General features: G+C 37.7%; 2 protein-coding genes across 2 annotated transcripts in view; both read left to right on the top strand.

Annotated features, from left to right (window-relative positions):
* The window catches only part of SPART (spartin), a 40,146-nt gene extending 22,501 nt beyond the window's left edge, over nucleotides 1–17,645 (top strand). The window contains exons 6-9 of the mRNA XM_065896094.1: nucleotides 1,963–2,157; nucleotides 3,189–3,347; nucleotides 3,425–3,515; nucleotides 16,772–17,645. Of these exons, the coding sequence (XP_065752166.1) occupies nucleotides 1,963–2,157; nucleotides 3,189–3,347; nucleotides 3,425–3,515; nucleotides 16,772–17,042 (716 nt within the window). The 3' untranslated portion in view covers nucleotides 17,043–17,645. The remainder of the gene's footprint in view (nucleotides 1–1,962; nucleotides 2,158–3,188; nucleotides 3,348–3,424; nucleotides 3,516–16,771) is intronic.
* A 3,017-nt stretch (nucleotides 17,646–20,662) lies between these two features.
* CCDC169 (coiled-coil domain containing 169) overlaps nucleotides 20,663–24,631 on the top strand; it is a 42,964-nt gene continuing 38,995 nt past the window's right edge. Inside the window, exons 1-3 of the mRNA XM_065895911.1 lie at nucleotides 20,663–20,743; nucleotides 21,577–21,653; nucleotides 23,160–23,239. Coding sequence (XP_065751983.1) covers nucleotides 20,663–20,743; nucleotides 21,577–21,653; nucleotides 23,160–23,239 — 238 coding nt within the window. The remainder of the gene's footprint in view (nucleotides 20,744–21,576; nucleotides 21,654–23,159; nucleotides 23,240–24,631) is intronic.

Raw genomic sequence — 24,631 nt, 5'->3', positions numbered from 1 at the left:
ATGTAAGAGGTGAAAAAACAATGCTTAAAATTTACACATGTAGAAAATTGGTGTGAGAAGCTTAGACTTACATTACACTTTAAGAAGGCAGCTGCCAAACATTTTAGATGGAGTAGCGTCTAATAAGCTAATTTGGGAGGAGGTAGAAGATTGGTGGCAGTAGACTGAATAGAGCCCCCATTGGGTTAGGTTTGAATTAGGTCATTTTATGTCATCTGCCAACCTCTCATTCAGCATTCATTCATTGCCTGCTATCTCTCAGCATTAACTGGGTGTGTAGGACACAGACATGGATAGAATAAATCTATATCTGGCATTACACATGCCGTTTGAAAGATCTTAATAGCTACCAATTAAATACTGTATTTCCGTATCTTCTATTGCAGCCTTTACAGTTTTAATTATCTCTTCCATGGTGATATCTTGTTTATAATTAACATCTAGTTTTTCTCTTTATTAGTCCTGTGACTTTTCATGTATCTCACTTCCACTTATTTTTCTGAAAGTCATCGATGGACTCCGTCCCCCTTGTTTGATATAGTTTCTTTGTAGGATTATAGTCTACTTGAGCTCTCCTTTGTTCATTGTCATTTATTTTATGATTTATTAGTTTTCCTTAACTTCAAGTTCAGCTGTTTTTCACCTAACACTTTTCAATCTATCAGTTAACTCTAAAAACACATAATTTTTTTCTTGACTAGACATCTTCAGTCCCTTTATTGTTATGTGAACTCCTGGCTGGAGCCTGTTTGCCTGGGTTTGTGCCCTGATCCTCCGCCAAGGGTAGGACAGTGGGGATAGGGTTGGAGCCAGAGGTGGACATGTTGTCTGAAACAGGAAGAGAAACACATCAATTTTTCCAATCAGTTACTACTTGGTACTTTTCATTCACATTTTTAAATGGGTATGATTTTCACATCATTGGATGCATGCTTACTAATGGGCTGAAGTAATTACGTAAAAACCACGGCACAGATCTTGGAAAACATACTTAAGTATTTTTAAAAGCTCATTGTTTCAGGGTATAGCCAAAAAGGAGTTATTTAAAATTGTAACTCTCTCCAGGGGAGGGTAACACTTTCCTCCCCCCCTTAGGGAAAACTGTTCCCCTTGTGTTTGTTTTCTTGCTTCTCCCATCTCCTTCCCACTTCTCCTCTTCCCACATGCTGTCTAGCTCAAGGCCTTTTCTTTTCACTAGAGAAGTCTCTGTCACCCTGCTTTCTCTCTGACAATCTCTGCTTCTTTCATTCTTGCTGCAAGAAGCATGAGCAAAGCAAAAGGCTAGGGCCTCGTCTCATGAGAAATAGCTCGAAATAGCTCAATCTTCTTTTCTTTTAGAGTTTTTCTTCTCCTGAATTTTTTGGGAGTTCTCATGTCTTTGTCGTTCGCTTTAAAGTGCAAATTAAAAGGTGCTGAGATCAAGGGATTTGGGGTTGAGGAAGGAGCAGAACCCCCTGCCTTATGTCTTTAGCCCAAAGCAAACAAGCAAAAGTTCTGCCTTGGTGTTTGAGATACAGGTTGTTGGTGTATCTGTCAGCTTCAAGGCTTTGTGGGGGAAAAGTGGTGCCTGGACTAAGGCAAAAAGAACAAGGATACTGGGTCTTCTAGCCAAATACCATCGTAATGGCACCAAAACCCCAAATTAGTCCCTAACAGTAGTATACTGTGGTAAGTAATATATAGAGATGCCTACAAGTTGTAGTGACAGCATAGAGTAATACAGAACTGTTGTTGAGTGATCTATGACCTAAGTATTGAAACACAGATTTACTTAGAAAAGGTATATATTACAGGCAGAACACTACAAGTACAAAGTTGGCTTGAAAATTTATGGCATGTTTGGGATTTGAATATTGAACTCCTTGGTTTTTTTTTTCCTGTTGATCAGTTATTTGTTAAAGGGCTTAAAGGTATATAATCAGTCCTAATTTTGTGCAATTCAAAAATTCCTCCTTTAAAAAGGTGCTTCCTGGGTGAGTTGGGGTTTGGTCAAAGGTGCTGAGTTTACTGGCAAAGCCATCCAGAAAGGTGCTTCTAAACTCCGAGAACGGATTCAACCAGAAGAAAAACCAGTGGAAGTTAGTCCAACTGTGACCAAGGGACTTTATATAGCAAAACAGGCTACCGGAGGAGCAGCGAAAGTCAGTCAGTTCCTGGGTAAAGTAACTTTAGATTCCTTTACTTTTTTTCAGTTAAATAAAAATAATCTCTTAGTCCAGGTTAATCTAAATCTCATTTAGATGTTTTAAATTTAAGAGTAAAGAATTAGGACAAAGCAGTTTTGCCTTTCTACTCAGGGTAGAATCAGTAATCCAGCAACATCAACCTGAGAGCCTTAGAAGTATTTCAGGCACTTGACACACCTACTGATTCAATACCTCCATTTTTATAAGATCTCTAGGTGATTCTTATTTGCATATTAAAGTCTGAGAAACACTGGTTAGGGGTGGTTTTGTTGTGTTGGAGAGGGGAGTGTCTGTGCATTTGAAAAGGAATGTATTTGCTATCCTTGAATATGACACATTCTTTTAAGGACAACTCACTGCATAAGCAGTTGAGAGTCAAGAGTGAGGGATGTATTGCCTTGAATAAAGCTGACCTAGTGATTCTGGTATCAGCCTTCCCTAGTAATATGCCTCTAAACCCCTCTCCTTTGAGGATCACAGCTCTAAAGTTTGGTATTTTAAGATGGTCAGATAGCTCCTTAGAGGATTGTCATAAAATTTAGCTAGATTATCTTTTTGGTATTTGGTATTCTTTGGAGTCATATTTTTGGTTTGTTTATTTTTACATAGACTTAAATACTTTATTACTATTTCAGTGAGTATTTGCTGATAGGGAGAAAAAGTATGAATACGCTTAGCTGGAAAACATGAAAGTTGGACCTACCAGTCTTGCATTGCAGATAGAAAAGGTGGATGGTTCTCTTCTAAGCAAATTGCCAAAAAGAACATTATATTTAAGAGTCAATAATCTCTGCAAACACATCCTTAAACTAAGCAATAGCCTTTGTTTAAAAAGTAACCAGCCCTGTTTTCATTCTTTTTTAAGTAGGAATGGTAACATTATACAGTAAAACAACTTTAGATGCTCATGGAAGACTTTTGCTAAGTGAGAGTGGTAAAATCAAGGGAAGAATACATTTTTTGCTAAGTTTTTTTGTTTTTGTTTTTTTATGGTTATATTAGTTGACGGAGTTTGTACTGTAGCAAATTGTGTTGGAAAGGAATTAGCTCCACATGTCAAGAAGCATGGAAGCAAACTTGTTCCAGAATCTCTTAAAAAAGACAAAAATGGGAAGTCTCCCCTGGATGGTGCTATGGTTGTAGCAGCAAGCAGTGTTCAAGGTAACATAAAGGTCTAAAACTTTAGGAAGATCTTTTTGCTGAGGGCTGGTTTGACTTACTTTTAAATGTATTTGCAGGATTTTCAACTGTCTGGCAAGGATTGGAATGTGCAGCTAAATGCATTGTTAATAATGTTTCAGTAGAAACTGTACAAACTGTCAGATACAAGTAAGTTGAATTTTATCATTTTAATGATGAAATCTCTTGTAGCATTTGTAAAACTCTAGGACAGTTAAAATGATTGTGTAGTTATTTTTATTAAGTATCTGATAAAACAGTTTTTTTCACTTGCTATTTTTAAGTAGGGAGAAAAATAAAGTTTTAGCAAATTAATAGTATTACTGTGACTTTGCCTTTACATTACTGTTACAAATACTTGTTCATCATTAATGGAAAGAATAGGTTTAAGTTTTTTTTTTAATGCCTGGAATTTCTGTATGCCTTATTAACTGCATGTTCTTGATGGGTGATGTTTGCCTATAGTTTTGACGGGGAAAACTTGAATTGTAATTAAACTGTTGTACTTTGTTAATACTAGCCCCTTCTATATACAAAGAATGTTAAATTTTCACACCTTATGAATCTACCACTGTGCATCTCTATTGGAATAGACAGATGGTATGAGAAGACCTACCATTAAGAAATAGACAAACAGAAATGAATGATTTATTCAAGCTTATCCGATAAGTGGTATTAAAGATAAGACTTAAGAACAGGATTTTCTGATTTTAGCTCTTTATTCTGTCTTTATAAGTACTAGAGGGCTAAACTTAAATTTAGTATGGAGGACCTGAGTTGCCTTCTTAGCTTTGAATTAGTTTAGATCTTAATATTTAATTTTATTTTGAAGAAAAAAAATAATGGTGTTCTCAACTCTTGGTTATTTGTGTTAATTATTTACTCACTGACAGCATTTGAGTTAATAATTATATATCAAACATTGTGTTCAGTGCTTTCCATGTGTATTTAATCTTTAACACTATTATCTCCATTTTACAGATGAAGAAACCAAATGCTTTTGAGCCTTAAATACTTGTTAAGAATTGTACCCCCCCTAGTAAGTGGTAGAGCTGGGATGTAAGCCAGGTCCCCCTGTCATGCAGTATCAGAGAATACAGATACTGGGATATCTGTGCAAGTTTAGTATCTAGAGTTATTTTCTAACACTACCTAGCATGTGTTTAGACTCCCTCCCACCACAATAAATTACCTTTGGTTTAGGAAATACTAACTTAATTTCCAGCCTGAGTTGATTTTATCTGCTCAGTCTGGGGCATGCATACCTTAGAATCAAAGCAACACAGCCATATCATCTTGGAGTGCCGATTTTACCAAAGAATTTGGAAAAGAAAATGTAGAGTAGATCTGAAATTTTGGTGGAGATGTAAAACTCAAGTCTCCCAGCTCACTTCCTGCTACTTGTGGCATTGACCGCTAACACTCTTTTTGTTATGCCTTTCAGGTTACTTTGATGGATGAGTCATAATTAGGAAAATGGTTTCTTCTTTCGTTGCAAGAGTAGGAGAAAGTCAGAGTGTCTTTTAGACCAAAAGTGGGTTATTTTCAGATTATCATATGTTAGCACAGATAAATAGGCAGTCATATGATTAAGTAGGAAGTGCTTTATTGGGTTTGCCCATTTCCTACTTTAATGAAAAAAAAAATGCTTACCTAAGTACAGTTAAGTGGAGCCCTGTTAAAAGGTTTGAGATTCACATAATGAGGAAGTACAGGTTTTGGTGTAGATTTTGTATTTCTTGTCCTTAGTGAGGAGAACTTAATATGATAAATAGGGTATTTTAACAGTGGTTCTGAGCTAATTTATTTCTGTTATGGTGTACATTGCTAGTTTTATCCTTTCCTCCAGAGATTCATGGAGTGAAAAAAAGCAGGTGAGAATTTAGTTCAGTAGGTTTGTATTTCCAGTTATAAGGGTACTTTAGTCTTAGCAGTAACTTAATTAGAAAACTTGGAAAGATGGGAGGGACAGTGGGGAATAACAGGTTTTGTCCAAGTAATACTGTTTTCTCACTTATGAATAATCTGGCTCAGAAGTAGAAATTGCTTTTTAGGGGAAGAAACTGCAAGTATTAAACCAGTAATAACTCAGTGATATTTATCACTCAAGAATTGGAAAAGCTAGTTGTTCTTTCATTTAATTTAGTTCTCAATAATTTACATAAATTTACATTTATGAGTTTACATTTATTTACACTGTGAAAATTATCTGATAGAGTGAGCATTTGTGTTTTTCTGCTCTCATCCAACTGATGCTTGTATAGTAAAGAAAACTTACTATTTTTGGAACATGTGTATTCTTATTGTCTGTGAGAAATTATTTCCTCAAGTAGTCATGTAACATTTTATGGCAAAACTCAAACGAACTTTTTGGCCCACCCAGTATTATATAAACTTCTTTATCTGATTTCTGGTAGTATAAGCCAATGCAGAGGATTATTTTTTTAATCTAGGCTATTTAAAGGCAGTTTGTATTAGAGAAGTATATTCTCCATGCCTTTTATGGTTTTGATTATGATTCAGGACTGTGTTCATTGATTATGAATGATTTACCTAAAGATCTATATAATTAATTACTCTCCTAAATTTTTAAGGTAGATGTATACGAAATATTTATTAAGACTTTATTTTGTTGGTTACATTAATAGTTTTGTCCTATTTTAGATTTAGGAACATGAAGACCTACAGGAACAATGAAAAGCAATTAAGTAACTTTAAACCTGCTATATTTAATTGCAGTATAGTATCTATTAAATAATTCATCACTCTTCTACATAGCTTCTAAAGTTCACCTTTAAGCTCCTTTTTTTCCACTTTAAATTGTTTAGAGGAAAATAATATAACTTCAGTAAGTTAGATGCATTTTTCGTTTCCCCTCAGTAATATTTTATCTTAGAACACATTTGTGAAGAATAAGCTTAGTAAAAATATTTTCCTATAAGAATTTACTCTTATAAGGTATAGTATTTTATTGGTTTATTTAATGAATTTTAATTAAAATTCCCCTTAAATTTGCACTGGGTGAAGGGGCAAATTCAAATCCATTTGAGGGTATCTCCTTTGGCAGATGTCATGTTACCCAAAATGAATTCTATATAACATCTACTCAGGAGTTATATAGGATCAGTCTTCTCTTTTCAATATGGTAACTATACAAATATTTAAACACAATTATTATATCTTAACTTATTTTTTCTTTACTAAATACTCCCAGTTTAACAATTCCATATATAGTTTGAATTCCAGATCCTTCCTCCATCAGTGTTGTTCTCAAAATATGGAACCCAGAATTGAATCTAATATTCCAAAGGTCTTGTGACCAGATTAAATACAGTAGGGTTGCCTCTCTTGTTTTGGTCATATTTAGCATGTGTTAAATGTGGCACAGAAAACAAAGAGTATATCTTTATAGTAGCTGTTACTTTATTGGCCCATATCAAACATGGGTTTTTTTTTCACTTTTATTTATTTTTATACAGCAGGTTCTTATTAGTTATCCATTTTATACATATTAGTGTATACATGTCAATCCCAATCGCCCAATTCATCACACCACCCCCACCACCACCACACCCCTGTGGCTTTCCCCCCTTGGTGTCCATACGTTTGTTCTCTACATCTGTGTCTCAATTTCTGCCCTGCAAACCGGTTCATCTGTACCATTTTTCTAGGTTCCACATATATGCGTTAATATACGATATTTGTTTTTCTCTTTCTGACTTACTTCACTCTGTATGACAGTCTCTAGATCCATCCACGTCTCAAAGAATGACCCAATTTCGTTCCATTTTATGGCTGAGTAATATTCCATTGTATATATGTACCACATCTTCTTTATCCATTCATCTGTCTATGGACATTTAGGTTGCTTCCATGACCTGGCTATTGTAAATAGTGCTGCAGTGAACATTGGGGTGCATGTGTCTTTTTGAATTATGGTTTTCTCTGGGTATATTCCCAGTAGTGGGATTTCTGGGTCATATGGTAATTCTATTTTTAGTTTTTTAAGGAACCTCCATACTGTTCTCCATAGTGGCTGTATCAATTTATATTCCCACCAACAGTGCAAGAGGGTTCCCTTTTCTCCACACCCTCTCCAGCATTTGTTGTTTGTAGATTTTCTGATGATGCCCATTCTAACATGTGTGAGATGATACCTCATTGTAGTTTTGATTTGCATTTCTCTAATAAGTAGTGATGTTGAGCAGCTTTTCATGTGCTTCTTGGCCATCTGTATGTCTTCTTTGCAGAAATGTCTATTTAGGTCTTCTGCCCATTTTTGGATTGGGTTGTTTGTTTTTTAGATATTGAGCTGCATGAGCTGTTTATATATTTTGGAGATTAATCCTTTGTCCGTTGACTCGTTTGCAAATATTTTCCCCCATTCTGAGGGTTGTCTTTTCGTGTTGTTTATGGTTTCCTTTGCTGTGAAAAGGCTTTGAAGTTTCATTAGGTCCCATTTGTTTATTTTTGTTTTTATTCCATTACTCTAGGAGATGGATCAAAAAAGATCTTGCTGTGATTTATGTCAAAGAGTGTTCTTCCTATGTTCTCCTCTAAGAGTTTTATAGTGTCTGGTCTTTATTAGGTCTTTAATCCATTTTGAGTTTATTTTTGTGTATGGTGTTAGGGAGTGTTCTAATTTCATTCTTTTACATGTAGCTATCCAGTTTTCCCAGCACCACTTAGTGAAGAGACTGTCTTTTCTCCATTGTATATCCTTGCCTCCTTTGTCATAGGTTAGTTGACCATAGGTGCATGAGTTTACCTCTGGGCTTTCTATCCCGTTCCATTGATCCGTATTTCTGTTTTTGTGCCATACCATATTGTCTTGATTACTGTAGGTTTGTAGTATAGTCTGAAGTCAGGGAGTCTGATTTCTCCAGCTCCGTTTTTTTCCCTCAAGACTGCTTTGTCTATTCGGGGTCTTTTGTGTCTCCATACAAATTTTAAGATTTTTTGTTCTAGTTTTGTGAAAAATGCCAGTGATAGTTTGATAGGGATTTCATGGAATCTGTAGATTGCTTTGGGTAGTACAGTCATTTTCACAATATTGATTCTTCCAATCCAAGAACATGGTATATCTCTCCCTCTGTTTTTATCATCTTTAATTTCTTTCATCAGTGTCTTACAGTTTTCTGCATACAGATCTTTTGTCTCCTTAGGTAGGTTTATTCCTAGGTATTTTATTCTTTCTGTTGCGGTGGTAAATGGGAGTGTTTCCTTAATTTCTCTTTCAGATTTTTCATCATTAGTGTATAGGAATGCAAGAGATTTCTGTGCATTAATTTTGTATCCTGCAACTTTACCAGATTCATTGATTAGCTCTAGTAGTTTTCTGGTGGCATCTTTAGGATTCTCTATGTATAGTATCATGTCATCTGCAAACAGTGACAGTTTTACTTCTTCTTTTCCAATTTGGATTCCTTTTATTTCCTTTCTTCTCTGATTGCTGTGGCTAAAACTTCCAAAACTGTGTTGAATAAGAGTGGTGAGAGTGGGCAACCTTGTCTTGTTCCTGATCTTAGAAGAAATGCTTTCAGTTTTTTACCATTGAGAGTGATGTTTGCTGTGGGTTTGTCATATATGGCCTTTATTATGGTGAGGTAGGTTCCCTCTATGCCCACTTTCTGGAGAGTTTTTATCATAAATGGGTGTTGAATTTTGTCAAAAGTTTTTTTCTGCATCTGTTGAGGTGATCGTATGGTTTTTATTCTTCAGTTTGTTAATATGGTGTATCACGTTGATTGATTTGCATATATTGAAGAATCCTTGCATCCCTGGGATAAATCCCGCTTGATCATGGTGTATGATCCTTTTAATATGTTGTTGGATTCTGTTTGCTAGTATTTTGTTGAGAATTTTTGCATCTATATTCATCAGTGATATTGGTCTGTAATTTTCTTTTTTTGTAGTATCTTTGTCTGGTTTTGGTATCAGTGTGATGGTGGCCTCATAGAATGAGTTAGGGAGTGTTCCTTCCTCTGCAGTTTTTTGGAAGAGTTTGAGAACGATGGGTTTTAGCTCTTCTCTGAATGTTCGATAGAATTCACCTGTGAAGCCATCTGGTCCTGGACTTTTGTTTGTTGGAAGAATTTTAATCACAGTTTCTATTTCATTACTTGTGATTGGTCTGCTCATATTTTCTGTTTCTTCCTGGTTCAGTCTTAGAAGGTTATACCTTTCTAAGAATTTGTCCATTTCTTCCAGGTTGTCCATTTTATTGGCATAGAGTTCCTTGTAGTAGTCTCTTAGGATGCTTTGTATTTCTGCGGTGTCTGTTGTGTCTTCTCCTTTTTCATTTCTAATTTTATTGATTTGAGTCCTCTCCCTCTTTTTCTTGATGAGTCTGGCTAATGGTTTGTCAATTTTGTTTATCTTCTCAAAGAACCAGCTTTTAGTGTTACTGATCTTTGCCAATGTTTTCTTTGTTTCTATTTCATTTATTTCTGCTCTGATCTTTATGATTTCTTTCCTTCTTCTATCTTTGGGTTTTGTTTGTTCTTCTTCCTCTAGTTCCTTTAGGTGGTTTATTTGAGATTTTTCTTGTTTCTTGAGGTAGGCTTGTATAGCTATAAACTTCCCTCTTAGAACTGCTTTTGCTGCATCCTGTAGGTTTTGGATCATCATGTTTTCATTGTCATTTGTCTCTAGGTATTTTTTGATTTCCTCTTTGATTTCTTCTATGATCTCTTGGTTATTTAGCAATGTATTGTTTAGCCTTCATGTGTTTGTGTTTTTTATGTTTTTTTTCCCTGTAATTCATTTCTAATCTCATAGCGTTGTGGTCAGAAAAGATGCTTGATATAATTTCAGTTTTCTTAAATTTACTGAGGCTTGATTTGTGACCCAAGGTGTGATCTATCCTGGAGAACGTTCCATATGCACTTGAGAAGAAAGTGTAATCTGCTGTTTTTGGATGGAATGTCCTATAAATACTAATTAAATCTATCTGGTCTGTTGTGTCATTTAAAGCTTCTGTTTCCTTATTTATTTTCATTTTGGATTATCTGTCCATTGGTGTAACTGAGGTGTTAAAGTCCCCCACTATTATTGTGTCACTGTCGATTGCCTCTTTTATAGCTGTTAGCAGTTGCCTTATGTATTGAGGTGCTCCTATGTTGGGTGCATATCTATTTATAATTGTTATATCTTCTTCTTGGATTGATCCCTTGATCATTATGTAGTGTCCCTCCTTGTCTCTTGTAACATTCTTTATTTGAAAGTCTATTTCATCTGATATGAGTATTGCTACTCCAGCTTTCTTTTGATTTTCATTTGCATGGAATATCTTTTTCCATCCTCTCACTTTCAGTCTGTATGTGTCCCTAGGTCTGAAGTGAGTCTCTTGTAGACAGCATGTATATGGGTCTTCGTTTTTTTGTGTTTGTTTGTTTTGTTTTTGTGGTACGTGGGCCTCTCACTGTTGTGGCCTCTCCTGTTGTGGAGCACAGGCTCCGGACGCACAGGCTCAGCGGCCGTGGCTCATGGGCCTAGCCGCTCCATGGCATGTGGGATCTTCCCGGACCGGGGCACAAACCTGTGTCCCCTGCATCAGCAGGCAGACTCCCAACCACTGCGCCACCAGGGAAGCTTCCCCTGGGTCTTGTTTTTGTATCCATTCAGCAAGCCTGTGTCTTTTGGTTGGAGCATTTAATCCATTCATGTTTAGGTAATATCGATATGTATGTTCCTATGACCATTTTCTTAATTGTTTTGGGTTTGTTTTTGTAGGTCCTTTTCTTCTCTTGTATTTCCCACTTAGAGAAGTTCCTTTAGCATTTGTTGTAGAGCTGGTTTGGTGGTGCTGAATTCTCTTAGCTTTTCTTTTCTGTAAAGCTTTTGATTTCTCCATCAAATCTGAATGAGATCCTTGCTGGGTAGAGTAATCTTGGTTGTAGGTTCTTCCCTTTCATCAGTGTAAGTATATCATGCCACTCCCTTCTGGCTTGTAGAGTTTCTGCTGAGAAATCAGCTGTTAACCTTATGGGAGTTCCTTTGTATATTATTTGTCATTTTTCCCTTGCTGCTTTCAATAACTTTTCTTTGTCTTTAATTTTTGCCAGTTTGATTGCTATGTGTCTCGGCGTTTTTCTCCTTGGGTTTATCCTGTATGGGACTCTGTGTTTCCTGGACTTGGGTGGCTATTTCCTTTCCCATGTTAGGGAAGTTTTCGACTATAATCTCTTCAAATATTTTCTCGGGTCCTTTCTCTCTTCTCCTTCTGGGACCCCTATAATGCGAATGTTGTTGTGTTTAATGTTGTCTCAGAGGTCTCTTAGGCTGTCTTCATTTCTTTTCATTCTTTTTTCTTTATTCTGTTTTGCAGCAGTGAATTCCACCATTCTGTCTTCCAGGTAGGTCACTTATCCGTTCTTCTGCCTCAGTTATTGTGCTATTGATTCCTTCTAGTCTAGTTTTCGTTTCAGTTATTGTATTGTTCATCTCTGTTTGTTTGTTCTTTAATTCTTCTAGGTCTTTGTTAAACATTTCTTACATCTTCTCAATCTTTGCCTCCATTCTTTTTTCGAGGTCCTGGATCGTCTTCACTATCAATGTTCTGAATTCTTTTTTTGGAAGGTTGCCTATCTCCACTTAATTTGGGTTTTTTTCTGGGGTTTTATCTTGTTCCTTCATCTGGTACATAGCCCTCTGCCTTTTCATCTTGTCTGTCTTTCTGTGAATGTGGTTTTTGTTCCACAGGCTGCAGGATTGTAGTTCTTCTGGTTTCTCCTGTCTGCCCTCTGGTGGATGAGGCTATCTAAGGGGCTTGTGCAAGTTTCCTGATGGGAGGGACTGGTGGTGGGTAGAGCTGACTGTTTTTCTGGTGGGCAGAGCTCAGTAAAACTTTAATCCACTTGACTGCTGATGTGTGGGGCTGGATTCCCTGCCTGTTGGTTGTTTGACCTGAGGCAACCCAGCACTGGAACATACCTGGGCTCTTTGGTGAGGCTAATGGCGTACTCTGGGAGGGCTCACGCCAAGGAGTACTTCCTATAACTTCTGCTGCCAGTGTCCTTGTCCCCACAGTGAAACAGAGCCAGCCCCTGCCTCTGCAGGAGACCCTCCAACACTAGCAGGTAGGTCTGGTTCAGTCTCCCCTGAGGTCACTGCTCCTTCCCCTGTGTCCCGACACGCACACTACTTTGTGTGTGCCCTCCAAGGGTGGAGTCTCTGTTTCCCCCAGTCCGGTCGAAGTCCTGCAATCAAATCCCACTAGCCTTCGAAGTCTGACTCTCTAGAAGTTTCTCCTCCCGTTGCTGGACCTCCAGGTTGGGAAGCCTGACGTGGGGCTCAGAACCTTCACTCCAGTGGGTGGACTTCTGTGGTATAATTGTTCTCCAGTCTGTGAGTCACCCACCCAGCAGTTATGGAATTTGATTTTACTGTGATTGCACCTCTCCTACTGTCTCATTGTGGCTTCTCCTTTGTCTTTGGATGTGAACTATCTTTTCTGATGAGTTCCAGTGTCTTCCTGTTGATGATTGTCCAGCAGCTAGTTGTAATTCTGGTGTTCTCACAAGAGGGAGTGAGAGCATGTCCTTCTACTCTGCCATATTGGTTCAGGATCTCTGTCCAAACTTGGGTTTTTTTAAAATGAACCTTTTATTTAAAATCTGGACCTTTGTCTTATTTTTGGACAATTGATATTTGTACCTAAATAAAAAGTTTACATTTATTCTTGCTTAATTGCACTTTGTTGATTTTGACCCATCATTAAATCTATAATTTTCGCTTCAGATTTTGATGTATGTCATATTAGCCTTCCATTTTGTGTTACCTGTAGATTTGAAAGACATGTCTTCTTTACATCTTAGATATTTTCCACAATTTTTTGTGGATAAAATCTATTCACATGCTTACTGTAGCCTTTCCTCCTGACTGATCTTTTTCCAAGATCTAATGCTTAGTGAGATTGGTGGGTCAGCTGTCTACAAATCTCCTAACAGTATTGTCATTTCTCATCTTTCAGTTTTGTCTTATTAGATACTTCTTAGCGTGGTTGTCTTCCACACCCATTCATTAAATATTGGTTCTGTCTAAGGATTTACTCTATACTCCCTTTTCTGCTCTTTGTGGATATCATCTATATCTGTGGCTACAATTACCACCTGTATTTCAGCAACTCTCAAATCTATGTTTCCTCTTAACTTTTAATCTTCAGGCTCATACATCCCAACTACATACCACTACAGCCATTCAGTCCCTGAGTCTTGTTGTTTTATATATTCATCCCTTTTGCTTCAGCCTCATTAGCACTACCTTAGAATAGATTTTCTTCGTTTTTCATCCAGCTCACAACTTGTTTCCTAACTTGTTCCTCAGTCTTAAACCCTTACAGTTCACAGTGCAACCTGTATTAGACCTTTCTAAAACATAAATTTGGTCATGCCATTCCCATTGATTTCAAGATAAAGTTTAAACTCCTTAGCTTCACCTACAAGGTCCTTCATAACCCATCTGCCTTTGATGGATAGACTAATAAGAAGCTATGTGTATTTTAAATATTTAAGGTTAATATTTCTAAGAGTAGTTTTGAAGGTTGCATGTAAATTGAATTTTAGGCAGATTTATTAGAAAGTTGTGACTGAAATTTTGCTATAATTAGTGAAATCTGGAATCACTGCCAGTATGCTGTTTTGCTATACATTACTGAATGCACTGGAGAAATTTCAGAAAAGTCTTATTCAAATTGAAAATTGAATCCCATTGACTTATTTAGAGCATTCTTCATATTCATTTTTATTCTTAAATTGGTAGTGTTACTCAGTATATAAAATGTAATTTAATAAGCTCTAATTATAGTTAACTTTTTAAAAAGTAAGAATAAAAATTAAGCTTTATTTTTTTTAATGTTTGCTAGAGATAGGCTTTCTAGGAGTCTTTAACTGTGTAGTTTGAATCTGAATAAAGAAAAGAACTGAACAGTTATTTATCAAGCAAGAAAAGAGAGTAGGTGCCTGCCAGGAATCCTGGTTTTAGGGCATATTGGGAAGCAGAGGTAATAAGTGAGGATATACTTAAAAAATAAACACAACTGCTGAAAAACTATTGTATAGGGTCTTTGAAGATAACTGTATGTTTAGTACTATGGAATTTTCAAAGTGCTTTAACATATACATCTCATTTTATAAGATAAAGGAGAGGAAATTGATGAGATGCAAAGAGGCTGAGACTTCACCAGGGTCACGCAGCTGGTTGTTGGCATGGTCGGTATTAGAATCTAGTTTTCTGGCTCCCAGTTTGGTACTTCTCTCCAGATTAACAGGAGTTGCTGCTAAAGTGGAGACAGAATGGAAGAACAAGAAAAATCATCAGGGGACCAACACAGACTTCTTTTTCAGTATATTATTTTTTTTTTAATGTAGTCTTTAGAATTGTAGTGCGTATAGAAATATCATAAGTGCAATTTGAGGTATCAAACTGCATCAGTAGAATAGGGAACATGCGAAATACTCAGAAGTGGAAGTTTATGAGTCTGGAGGATTTCTTGTGCTCGAAAACACTAATACGGCCGCCTTCTTAAGTTATCATTGTCGCTTCATTGTAGCTAACACAGGCCTGGAGAGAGAAGCCCCGAGAGAAACCTGCTCAACCAGGAGTTACGGGCACACTTCCATTGCTGAAACTGCTGCCGCCCCTTTCTCCTCCTTGAGCCTGAGCATTCCACCTGACAGTAGCTTTTGGGACTGGGGCTTGGTTGACTTGGTTGACTTGAGAAGGCCCAGTGTCTTCTGCAACATCAGCAATCCTATGGAGTGCTGAGGGGTTGCAAAGCAACCGGGACAGGCAGAAAGCAGTCAGAAGCTTTTCTGTTGGGTGACCGTTGAAATAGCCCCAATCAAGAGTGGTATAGACATAAGGTTTGACAGATTGTAGGCTCTGCTGTGCCCTGGCTCTGATTAACATTAGGCAAAGGACAGAATGAGATATCATTCAGAAGCATAATAAGATTATTTCATATTTCTACACTGAAGTTGAAAAAACAGACAAGCATGAATAAGCCAATAGGCCCACAAGCCACTGTTTTAGGCCAGGCTAATAGTAATAGAGTACTTGTTAATTCAGAGGACAGATCCGGTGTTAGAAAAAATGTCCAGATATTGGGTCTCAATGCATCTAGGAAACTTCAGTGTGTCCTGGAGAAAATTGTAAAATTTTGCCTCTTTGTTCTTGTATGTTGTTAAAGCAATCCTCTACTTGGGGAAGTGTATGGACAAGAAAAGCTTTAAAAGCCTGGTACTTTAAAAAAAGGTAAAGAGCAAAACAAGAAGTAGGATAAGTTTTAGTGTCCTTGCTTAAGACCTCAAGTTGTATTATTTTCTTATGGAAGTGGTATTAAACACCATCAGCGGTATTGATTATGGTCAGGAATAGCTACTTTTGTGTAATGCTTTGTAATTTCCCAAGCCCTTTGCTATACATATGAACTCAAGAAACTCTTAGATGGATAGGGCAGGACTTCATTTAATTCATTCAGCAAATATTAGATGTCAGGCACTGTTCTAAGTACTTAAGATACATTAATGAACAAAGTAAAGAGATCTTTCTCTAATGGGGTTTATATTCTAGTGAGACAAACAATAAGCCCAACAAAAAATATTCTAGTGAGACGAACAATAAGCAAAACAAAAACAATGGATGTAAAAAAGTTCTATAGTATGTAGCAGACTAAGTTATAGAAGAAAGAGAAGTTTAAGGGGGGGATTGATTGGCAGTGGGGTAGGACATGTGAGATAAGGCAATTAAAATAGGTTAAATACTGAGAGGATAATAGCTGACTTGAAGAAGGTGAGGCAGTTAGCCACATGCATACCTGGGGTGAGAGTAGTCTAGGCAGATACCAGCCAGTACGAAAGTCATAGGGCAGCGCATGTGTGCTTGGTGGGTTCAAAGAACAGCAAGAAGGCCAGTGAGTCTGCAGTGGGGTGGAGTGGAGTGAGGAAGAGTGTTGTAGAATCTCTGCTTAGAGGCAAACTCAGATTCCAGTAGTTTGAAAGACTTAACCAAAGTCTAGTTAAGGTAAAACTCAAAACCATTTATAGTGACCTATAGTTGTTTCAGTTAGAATTCTCTTATATTTCCAGAAGAAGATAAAAAAGGAAATATTGACTAACAACCTTTATTATAATTAACATTTTATTCTTCAGCATAAACAGTCTTTATTACATTAATCTCAGCCTCAGTTTATTTTCACAGTGTTTTTGCTAAAGGAGAAAATAACAGCCTTGGCACAGTGTGATTTTATTCTTTACTGTGTTTTAAGTTATTAATTAAATTGAAACCTAACTTCTGATTTTGCTTTCGGATAACATGCTAATCATGCGACCTATTTAATACTAATTCAGAAGATCTTAATTTATATTTGTAATTTCATTGTATTTTCTCTAATCTTTCTTTTAAAGATACGGGCATACCGCAGGAGAAGCTACACACAATGCAGTAGATTCTGCCATCAATGTTGGTGTAACTGCCTATAATATTGACAACGTTGGCATCAAAGCAATGGTGAAGAAAACTGCAAAACAAACGGGACACACGCTGCTTGAGGACTATAAAATTGTTGATAATTCTAAGGGGGAAAATCGAGGAGGAGCAAGTGTAAACATGAAAGAGGAGAAAGATGAACAGAGAGAGGCACTAGAGAAGGATGGGGCAAAGAAGAAAGATAAATGATGGAAGTGCTATGAATTGTCTATACCAAAGCCTTACAGATGGATGCAATTTTGTTAAATGGCAAATGTGGAATTCCCTACAGATTAACCAGGATTTTTAAAATGTATTCATTCCTACAAAGTGACTATTTCATAAGCTTTATGTCATGTATTCTACTTCTAAGGAAAAGAATCAGTATTCTTGCATCTGGCCTTTAGAAATACAGTTACATTCTCTGTGAGTTGATTTTTTTCTAAATGTGGCTAAAATATTTTTGCAGTTAAAATAAGACTAATAATGTGCTATAAATCTCATTAAACCTAACGTTAAACTATTTTGTATTTGCTGTCTTTCAGAAAGCAAAGTAGGAAATTATATATTTACCTAAAATTTGGCATTTAGTAACCTTAGTTATGTTTGTACTGGGAATGAATGCTTTAAACATTGTTTCTTCTTTTTGCACTAATTGTGGATTTTTTTTTTAGGTGCTTGTGAGAATTTTCAGTGTGTAAGCTAAACAAAAACTTTAACCCTAAATGAAAAGAATTCTTGTGTAACATTTAAAAGACTTTTTCAAAACAAGGAGTAGACTAATCATGGAAAATAAAATGAGGTTCTATAAAATCATTTGGTAGCTTATCTCTTTGTTAGGAAATGGAATGGTCTTTTTGATTTTAAATGAATACAAATAGATTTTTAAGTCTTCTAGATTTAGCCTGTTATTGATCTGTTAGGAGCCTAGGAAATTTGGGGGTATGGTTGGTATTGTATCAAAATTCAAAGTGATTATTATCAGCTTAATTGGACAAAACTCTAATCACTTTACTGTGTCTACTTCTGTAAGTTTTGCCAAAAGGCTGAAATTTAGTAAAAACTAAAATATAAACAGTTGAGTTTATGTATGATAAATAATTTTTATTTTGGGATTTAGTCATTGGAATTTTATATATTAAAAAGCCAATAAATTAAATTATTAAAAAGGTTTTACTCATAATTAAGGTAAAGAATGTGAAGACTTTAGGCTTTAATCCATGGTGGCTAGGCATAACAGTGTCCACTTTGGCAGAAGAGAGGATATTCACAGACCTATAAGCTACAAATATGTAAGTAAAATAGCTAATGGCATTTTATTTTTATTTAATGATTTTAAAAGATTGGTATTGGTTTTCTTAGTATAGTCCATTTTAATATTTCTGAAACTCCAATTGCTATTTAGTTTATTAGGCTTTATTTGAAACTATATAAAGAATGCACTTTGTGAATAAACTGTCTGATTTACTTGGCCTCAAATGTATTCATGGGTTTGTATTTCAGGGACACAGAATTGGTGGAGCCTTTCCCTACGGCCAAGGATAATGTACTAGTTAAAATGGAAATAAAATTGAATTGGTAAATAGCTTCCAGTCAGTCTCTGCCTTATTTAAGTTTAAGAAATGGAATGACACATAGTGGAGCCTAAAGTTTAAAAAATTACCTTAGAGCAGAGGTCAGCAAAGTTGGACTTGTCAACGGGAACCTAGTTGTCCATTTCACTTCATTCTACTCTGTTCACTTGTTTGTGGGTTGCTTTTTCAGATCAACAGCTAGACAAAATTTTGGTAAGTATAGCTTCTATATTCCAGTTCTCCAGAGAAACAGAACCAATATGTTTTATAAGGAATTGGCTCGTTCAACTATGGAGGCTGAGCAGCCCCAGATCTGCAGTCAGTGAGCTGGGTACCCAGGAGAGTTGATGTGCTGTATCAGTCCAGGTCTGAAAGCCTGAGAATCAGGAGCACCAATGATGTATATTCCAGTCTGAAAGCTGGTAGGCAGGCCTGAGACCCCAAAGTGCTTATGTTTCAGTCTGAGTCTGAAGGCCAGAAAAGACCAATATACCAATGAAAGCAATCAAACAGGAAGAGTTCCCTCTTATTCAGCCCTTTTGTTCTATTCAGGTCTTCAGCTGATTGGGTGATGTCCACCCATCTTTTTAAGGAGGGCAATCTGCTTTACCCAGTCTACCGATTGAAATGTTAATCTCACCCAGAAACACCCTCACAGACACACCCCGAATGATATTTGGCCAAATGTCTGGACACCCCGTTGCCCAGTTAAGCTGACAATAAAATTAACCATCACAGCTTCTTAGCCCGGTTTTTATTTTCTAGAGGTCTTTCTCCTAGGTTTTCTTGGCTTTTTGAGATGCAACAGATCTAGTGTCTGACAAACAGTTCTCAGTATCTACTGCTACCAGGGTTTTTCCTCACTTTGCCTCTACAGACTGTCATTCCCCCATGCTGTACTGGGTAGTTTTCTGGCATTGCCTCTAGGAACCTACTGGCTATAAAAATAATGATAGCTAATGTTTAGGTAGTGTTAAAATGTTCTAAGTGCTGTTACACAGACTAACTCATTTTAACCTCACAATATTCTTATGAGGTTATACCATTACAGTCTTCATTTTACAGAATAGGACACTGAGGTATAGAGAGGTGAAGTAACCTTCCCAAGATGTAAGGGAACAGTATGAAAGAAGAGGTCACACACATGCTTCAAAAAGGAGGGCCTGTTAGGCCGGGCATCTTGTCTTTCTTAAGCAGGGGTAGATGGGGAAAGACAAATGGTCTTATTTCCTCTGATTCCAGCTGCTTATCAAATTAATTTTTTGTTACAATTCTATTGGCTTAATAGTTGGTAGAAAATTTCTTGAGATATTAGCAAAATAGATCATCAGCCCTAGATTAGCAAAATAGATCATCACTACCTACCTGATAGTGTGAGTCTTTTTCTCTGTCTTCGTAGGTGTTCTAGGGTAAGCTAAGAAAAGCCAGACATATCAGTTAAGTCTATAATGCTGTGCTCAAATAAATTAGTTCTCTGGTCTGTTCTTGCCAGAATTAAGACTAGGTATTTTTAAACAGACTTCCTAATGGATTTTGCTATTTTGTGTTTACTTTAGCAACAGAATTGCTTAAAAGAGAATATTTTGTTGATTTCTGAATAGCTTTTCTTCAAAGACATTTTTTCTATTTACAGTATATTTTAAAGATCCAGAAAGGTGAATAAAAAAAATTTTTTTAAGAACACAGGTCAGATGAAAGATAGAAAGCCAAAATAATGTCTTTAAATGTATTCTATGCAAAAAGTTGTCATATGTGAAGAAACAGTTTGATCAACCTGGAGGCTATTCATCGGAGGAAAAAACGACTAGTGGGGGAAAGTGTTCTCTCTCCCCCGGCATCCCACCCAATCTGTTCTGTTCAAATTTAGTTAGCCAGCTGAAAAGCAACTTGCTAGAGTGCTACCAAGAAGCAAGATTACTGAGATAAGGGATAGGATCCCAGCATTTGCATGTTCAAGAAGCCCCACAGATAATGTCTCTAGTTAAAACGTTGCTATTTAGGGAGTAACTGAGCTGGGAGCAGAAAAAGGGGCTTTGGTATACAGCAGTTTTTAAATTTAAGGCTTTTGAACTAAAGCCACACTGATGACAGGGTTCAGCATATAGCTGTGGATGTGGAGTGGAGATAAAGTGATGAGAGTTGCATATTGAAGGGTGAGGTTGTAGACAAGACCTATGGTGGAAAAACTACTTTTTTTGTCCAAGTCAGTAGACAGGTTGTGACCATTAAGTCTCTGGGTGAAGCAAGGAGAAGTAGATGGTGTCACACCCAGATGAAATAAGGAGTGAGTTTTTACAGGAGGACGGAAGAGTAGAGATCCTGGAAGCAGCATTAGAGGTGGAGAGGATTCCTGACCCTCCTGACCTAAAGGAGCAGGGGTTCTACAGAGAAACTAGAGAACAAAACCATCAGTTCTTAGCTTTTGATATTTCAAAAGCTATGATTTAGGTGTGAACCAGAAAGATTTGGGAGACTATAAAATGCATGACTATCTCTCTGCCATGCAGGTCCCTCTCATCCCCACCTCCCCAGTCAATCAGAGAATTAGGAACGCTGGCTGAGGACGAAGGAAGGGAGCCACCAAGACAGAATAGACACCGGTGAGTGTTTAAGAGGTGACCAGCAGCTTGTTCCCCACAGTTTGCCTCAGGCTGGGCACAAAAGTCGGGAGTACAAGATTTGCCACACCACGTGACTGACACACTGACAAGAGATCTTCACTTTTCAGTTAAACCGTAGGTTCTCTGAAAGCAGTGAACGTACTTAGCATCTCTTACACACCACTCTGTATAAAATAAACCCTCGATTGCTATTAATTGAACTTACTCCTCAAAATGCTTCACATCATCTCTTGCCCACAAATTTGGGTGGTTCTTTTGGACATTAGCCTGTCGGTCTAACGTGATACTACATTACTTTCTAGTTAATTCAATTCCAAACTTCCCAGCACAGAGCCCTCTTTCTGTGTGAGCGGCCCTGGGCGTCCCAGCCTGGCCCCGCCCCCGGGCGCCGCCCTGTGACGTCACCGGACGGCGCCAGGCAGCGACCGTGAGGCAGTTCGCCCCCACTACGGCTGACAGAACCTGACCACTCCCGGCTGCAGGGGGTCCTGTCTGTTCTAAGCCGTGTGAGGGAAGGGCGTGGGTGGCCTCTGATCTGACACGGTGGAGGAAGGAAGAGGCGACACCTTCGACGGTATGAACACCGACCGCCTTAAACTGGAGTTACTGGAAGAAAGGCACCTGAAGTGAGTCGGAGGGCGGCGCGCGCCCCGCCGGGTGTGGGGTTCACGTTGGCGCCGCCAAGCCGAGGGCCTGCGCCTGTGTGAGCCCCGCGGCTCAAGGCCGAAGCCCCTGAGGCCGAGGTGACACCTGCAGTGTCATTAATCCCCGGGCAGAACTGGTGACATCTGAAAACAGTGTTTTATAGGAGAGATTCATTTAGCCCTTGCGTTTGGTATTATAAATAGGCGGGTTTTGAGGTTCTGCCTTCAGGAGCGAGTCCGGTGGAGTGTACGGTGTGCACAGACTATAATTCTGAAACGTGTTTGCTTGTGATGTTCCACTAAGTTCAGGGTTTCTGTTTCAAATTCCAAAGGTTTCGTTTAGTTATGCTTCTCTTTCATCCCTTTAGAAGAGCTTAAGAATTGGTGATACTTGGTAAAAATGAAGCCCCTACTATATATACTTCTTAAAGTACTCAATATCAGTACTTCTTACTAAGTCTTTGGAACATTTTAAGTATCTTTTTAGATACCCTACCCCCACCCCGACCCGCAGGCCACAGGAGGGCTAGGCTCTCTTGGGTCACCCTGTAGCTTCCTGTGCTTTCCTCTGTCGTAGCTCCAACCACACTTTTTAAATTGCTCAGTTATTTCTTGGTCTGGTACTAAGCTGTAAGCACTCTGAGGACAGGTTCTGTATTTCCTGAAGCAGTAGCGTGTAGGAGCCAGTCCTTTAGAGGAATCCTGCACAAGTTCAAATCCCAGCTCTTATCACTTACTCAGCAAGTACATGATCTTGCGCAAGTTAATGAATCTCTGAAGCCTCCGTTTTCTCAAGTCTAAGACTGGCGTAGAAATCGGTATCTCACACATCATGTGGTTGGTACCAGGACTGAAATGTAGGTAAAGCACTTAGCGTTGGCTTGTAATAAACATTCAGTGGAAGTTAGCTGCTGCAATTGCTATTCTGTTCACTTACGGTAGTATCTTCAGCACTTAGCACAGTGCCTTTAACATAATAGGCATTCAGAAATATAAATGATTCTGTCATCGTATTTTGATAACTACTATGCCACTTGCTGATGTCCTAAATAGATAATCTCTGGAATGCTATGTGTGTGTGTGTGTGTGTGTGTTTTTTATTAGTGTTTCTTTTTTTTTTCCTTTTTATTTCAGGTTGTCAGTTGTTACCTGTTGCCCTAGCTGTTCCTGTCTATAGTAATTTGCAGCTCCTTTGCTGGGCTTTGAGAAACCAGGTAACCAAAATTGTCAGACTTCTTGAGGCCAACTTTAAGAATAAAGGGTTTTAAGTGGTTACATGGGGAGCTTTGAGCTTTAGTGCATTTTAGTGTCCTCCTGGACCCGGGTAATCGGAAGCCTTCGTTCGCCTGATTACTAATTCTCAACCAGGCCTTCAATAAGTGATGTTTCATAATAGGTTGTTCCTGAAGTAGTGGTAGGTTACTGTGTATTATTTTTCTCATGTTATTTTTAATTGAATCATAATTAACAAAATGTGTTTAATAATAGGGATATAGTGCAACTCTCAGTGCTTGAAATAAGACACAAGATAGCGGAACTGGAAGCCAAACTCAATACTGACGATGAAGGTATATAAGTAAATATTTTTATTTATGACTCCTGTATAGCTATTGTTCATTTTACCAAGATACCTTTAGTACATTAAATTACATATTTGGAATAATAGTGTCAAGATTTCCGTATTGCTTTTTGGCAGCATTAATAATAATTTAATATAGAGGGCTTTAAAAATGTATTTCAGAGTGTCAAACCTGTTACTTTATAATTATTTGTCTACTTACGAGTTCAGAATGTTCATTCTTCAATTAGCAAAACCTTTGTTACGTGAGATAAATACATTATTTCCTTAGTAATAAAATATCACACATTTTCTATATAACTCAAGTAGTAACCTTTATATCTTAACTGCTAGATTTGGGATATAACCTTAAAATCCTTATCTAGGTTTTGGCTATTTGTGTTGAAAGAATGGGGGAGGGGCAGGTGAGTGTTGCACACACACACTTATCACACACACCTACACACAGGAACATACCCATATATCCTTAAAATTTATAATGTCTGTAAGATGTTAATTTATTACACAAATATTGATTGAGATCCTGCCATATGTCAACACTTTGAATGAAAGACCTTTCTTTTCCATTTTCTAAAGAGTTTCACTGACTACTGGGAGGAAGTGTCAAACTAAAATATGAGCAGAAGTAATATAAGTTCTGCATGAGGAGAAATGGCAACTCAGGTAAGGGGACCCCAACACACCTTGCATGAGGGCAGAGGAGGCAGTGTTGAACTGACTACTAAAGAACAGTAGACGTTTATTAGGGTTATGGGGGTGGGCTTTGCTTCTTAAACCCATTCATACTTTTCTTCTATTGGGGAAGCCATGAACAAAATGGACTAGTAGCCATATGACAAATATAATGCTACTTTTCATAATACCCAATGCTATGAAAGCTTGCTTAGAGAACACTGCTTTGTCCCAAGGCTGAAGTAGCTTCCTACGTCTCCATGTCTGTATCCTTAATAAACTGGCTCTGTGGAGGCAGACTGTGAGTACACTTACCAAGTAGTTGCACTGGCAAGGCTGGCTGGAATTTCCTCATCCATCTAACTACAGACGAAACACGTCATGCTCAGATACACACACAATGCAGTAACTATGCCCACAAGTAAAATGTAAGCCCAGCAAGTCGTATTATCAACAGCTCTTCTCATGGGGAGGAGCTGGAATATGGATATAAAGAGATAAGGTAAAATGGCAGGTGAGAAAGTATTTCCTCAGTGGGCCAAGCTAAAACCTAAGGTGAAGGGCGGAAACCTTTATCCCTTCTTCAGAATCAACTAACTCCAGGAACTGTGTCAGGTGAGGTGGTTATTATTATTCCCATTTATGGAAAAATGAAGTTCAGGAATTTAAGTAACTTGCTAAGATCACAGAGCCAGGGGGTGGCAGAGCC

The sequence above is a fragment of the Phocoena phocoena genome, chromosome 18 (genome assembly GCF_963924675.1).
Source record: "Phocoena phocoena chromosome 18, mPhoPho1.1, whole genome shotgun sequence".
Classification (NCBI taxonomy): Eukaryota; Metazoa; Chordata; class Mammalia; order Artiodactyla; family Phocoenidae; genus Phocoena; species Phocoena phocoena.
The sequence above is the reverse complement of the archived record's forward strand: the minus strand, read 5'-3'. Positions and strand labels throughout refer to the sequence as shown.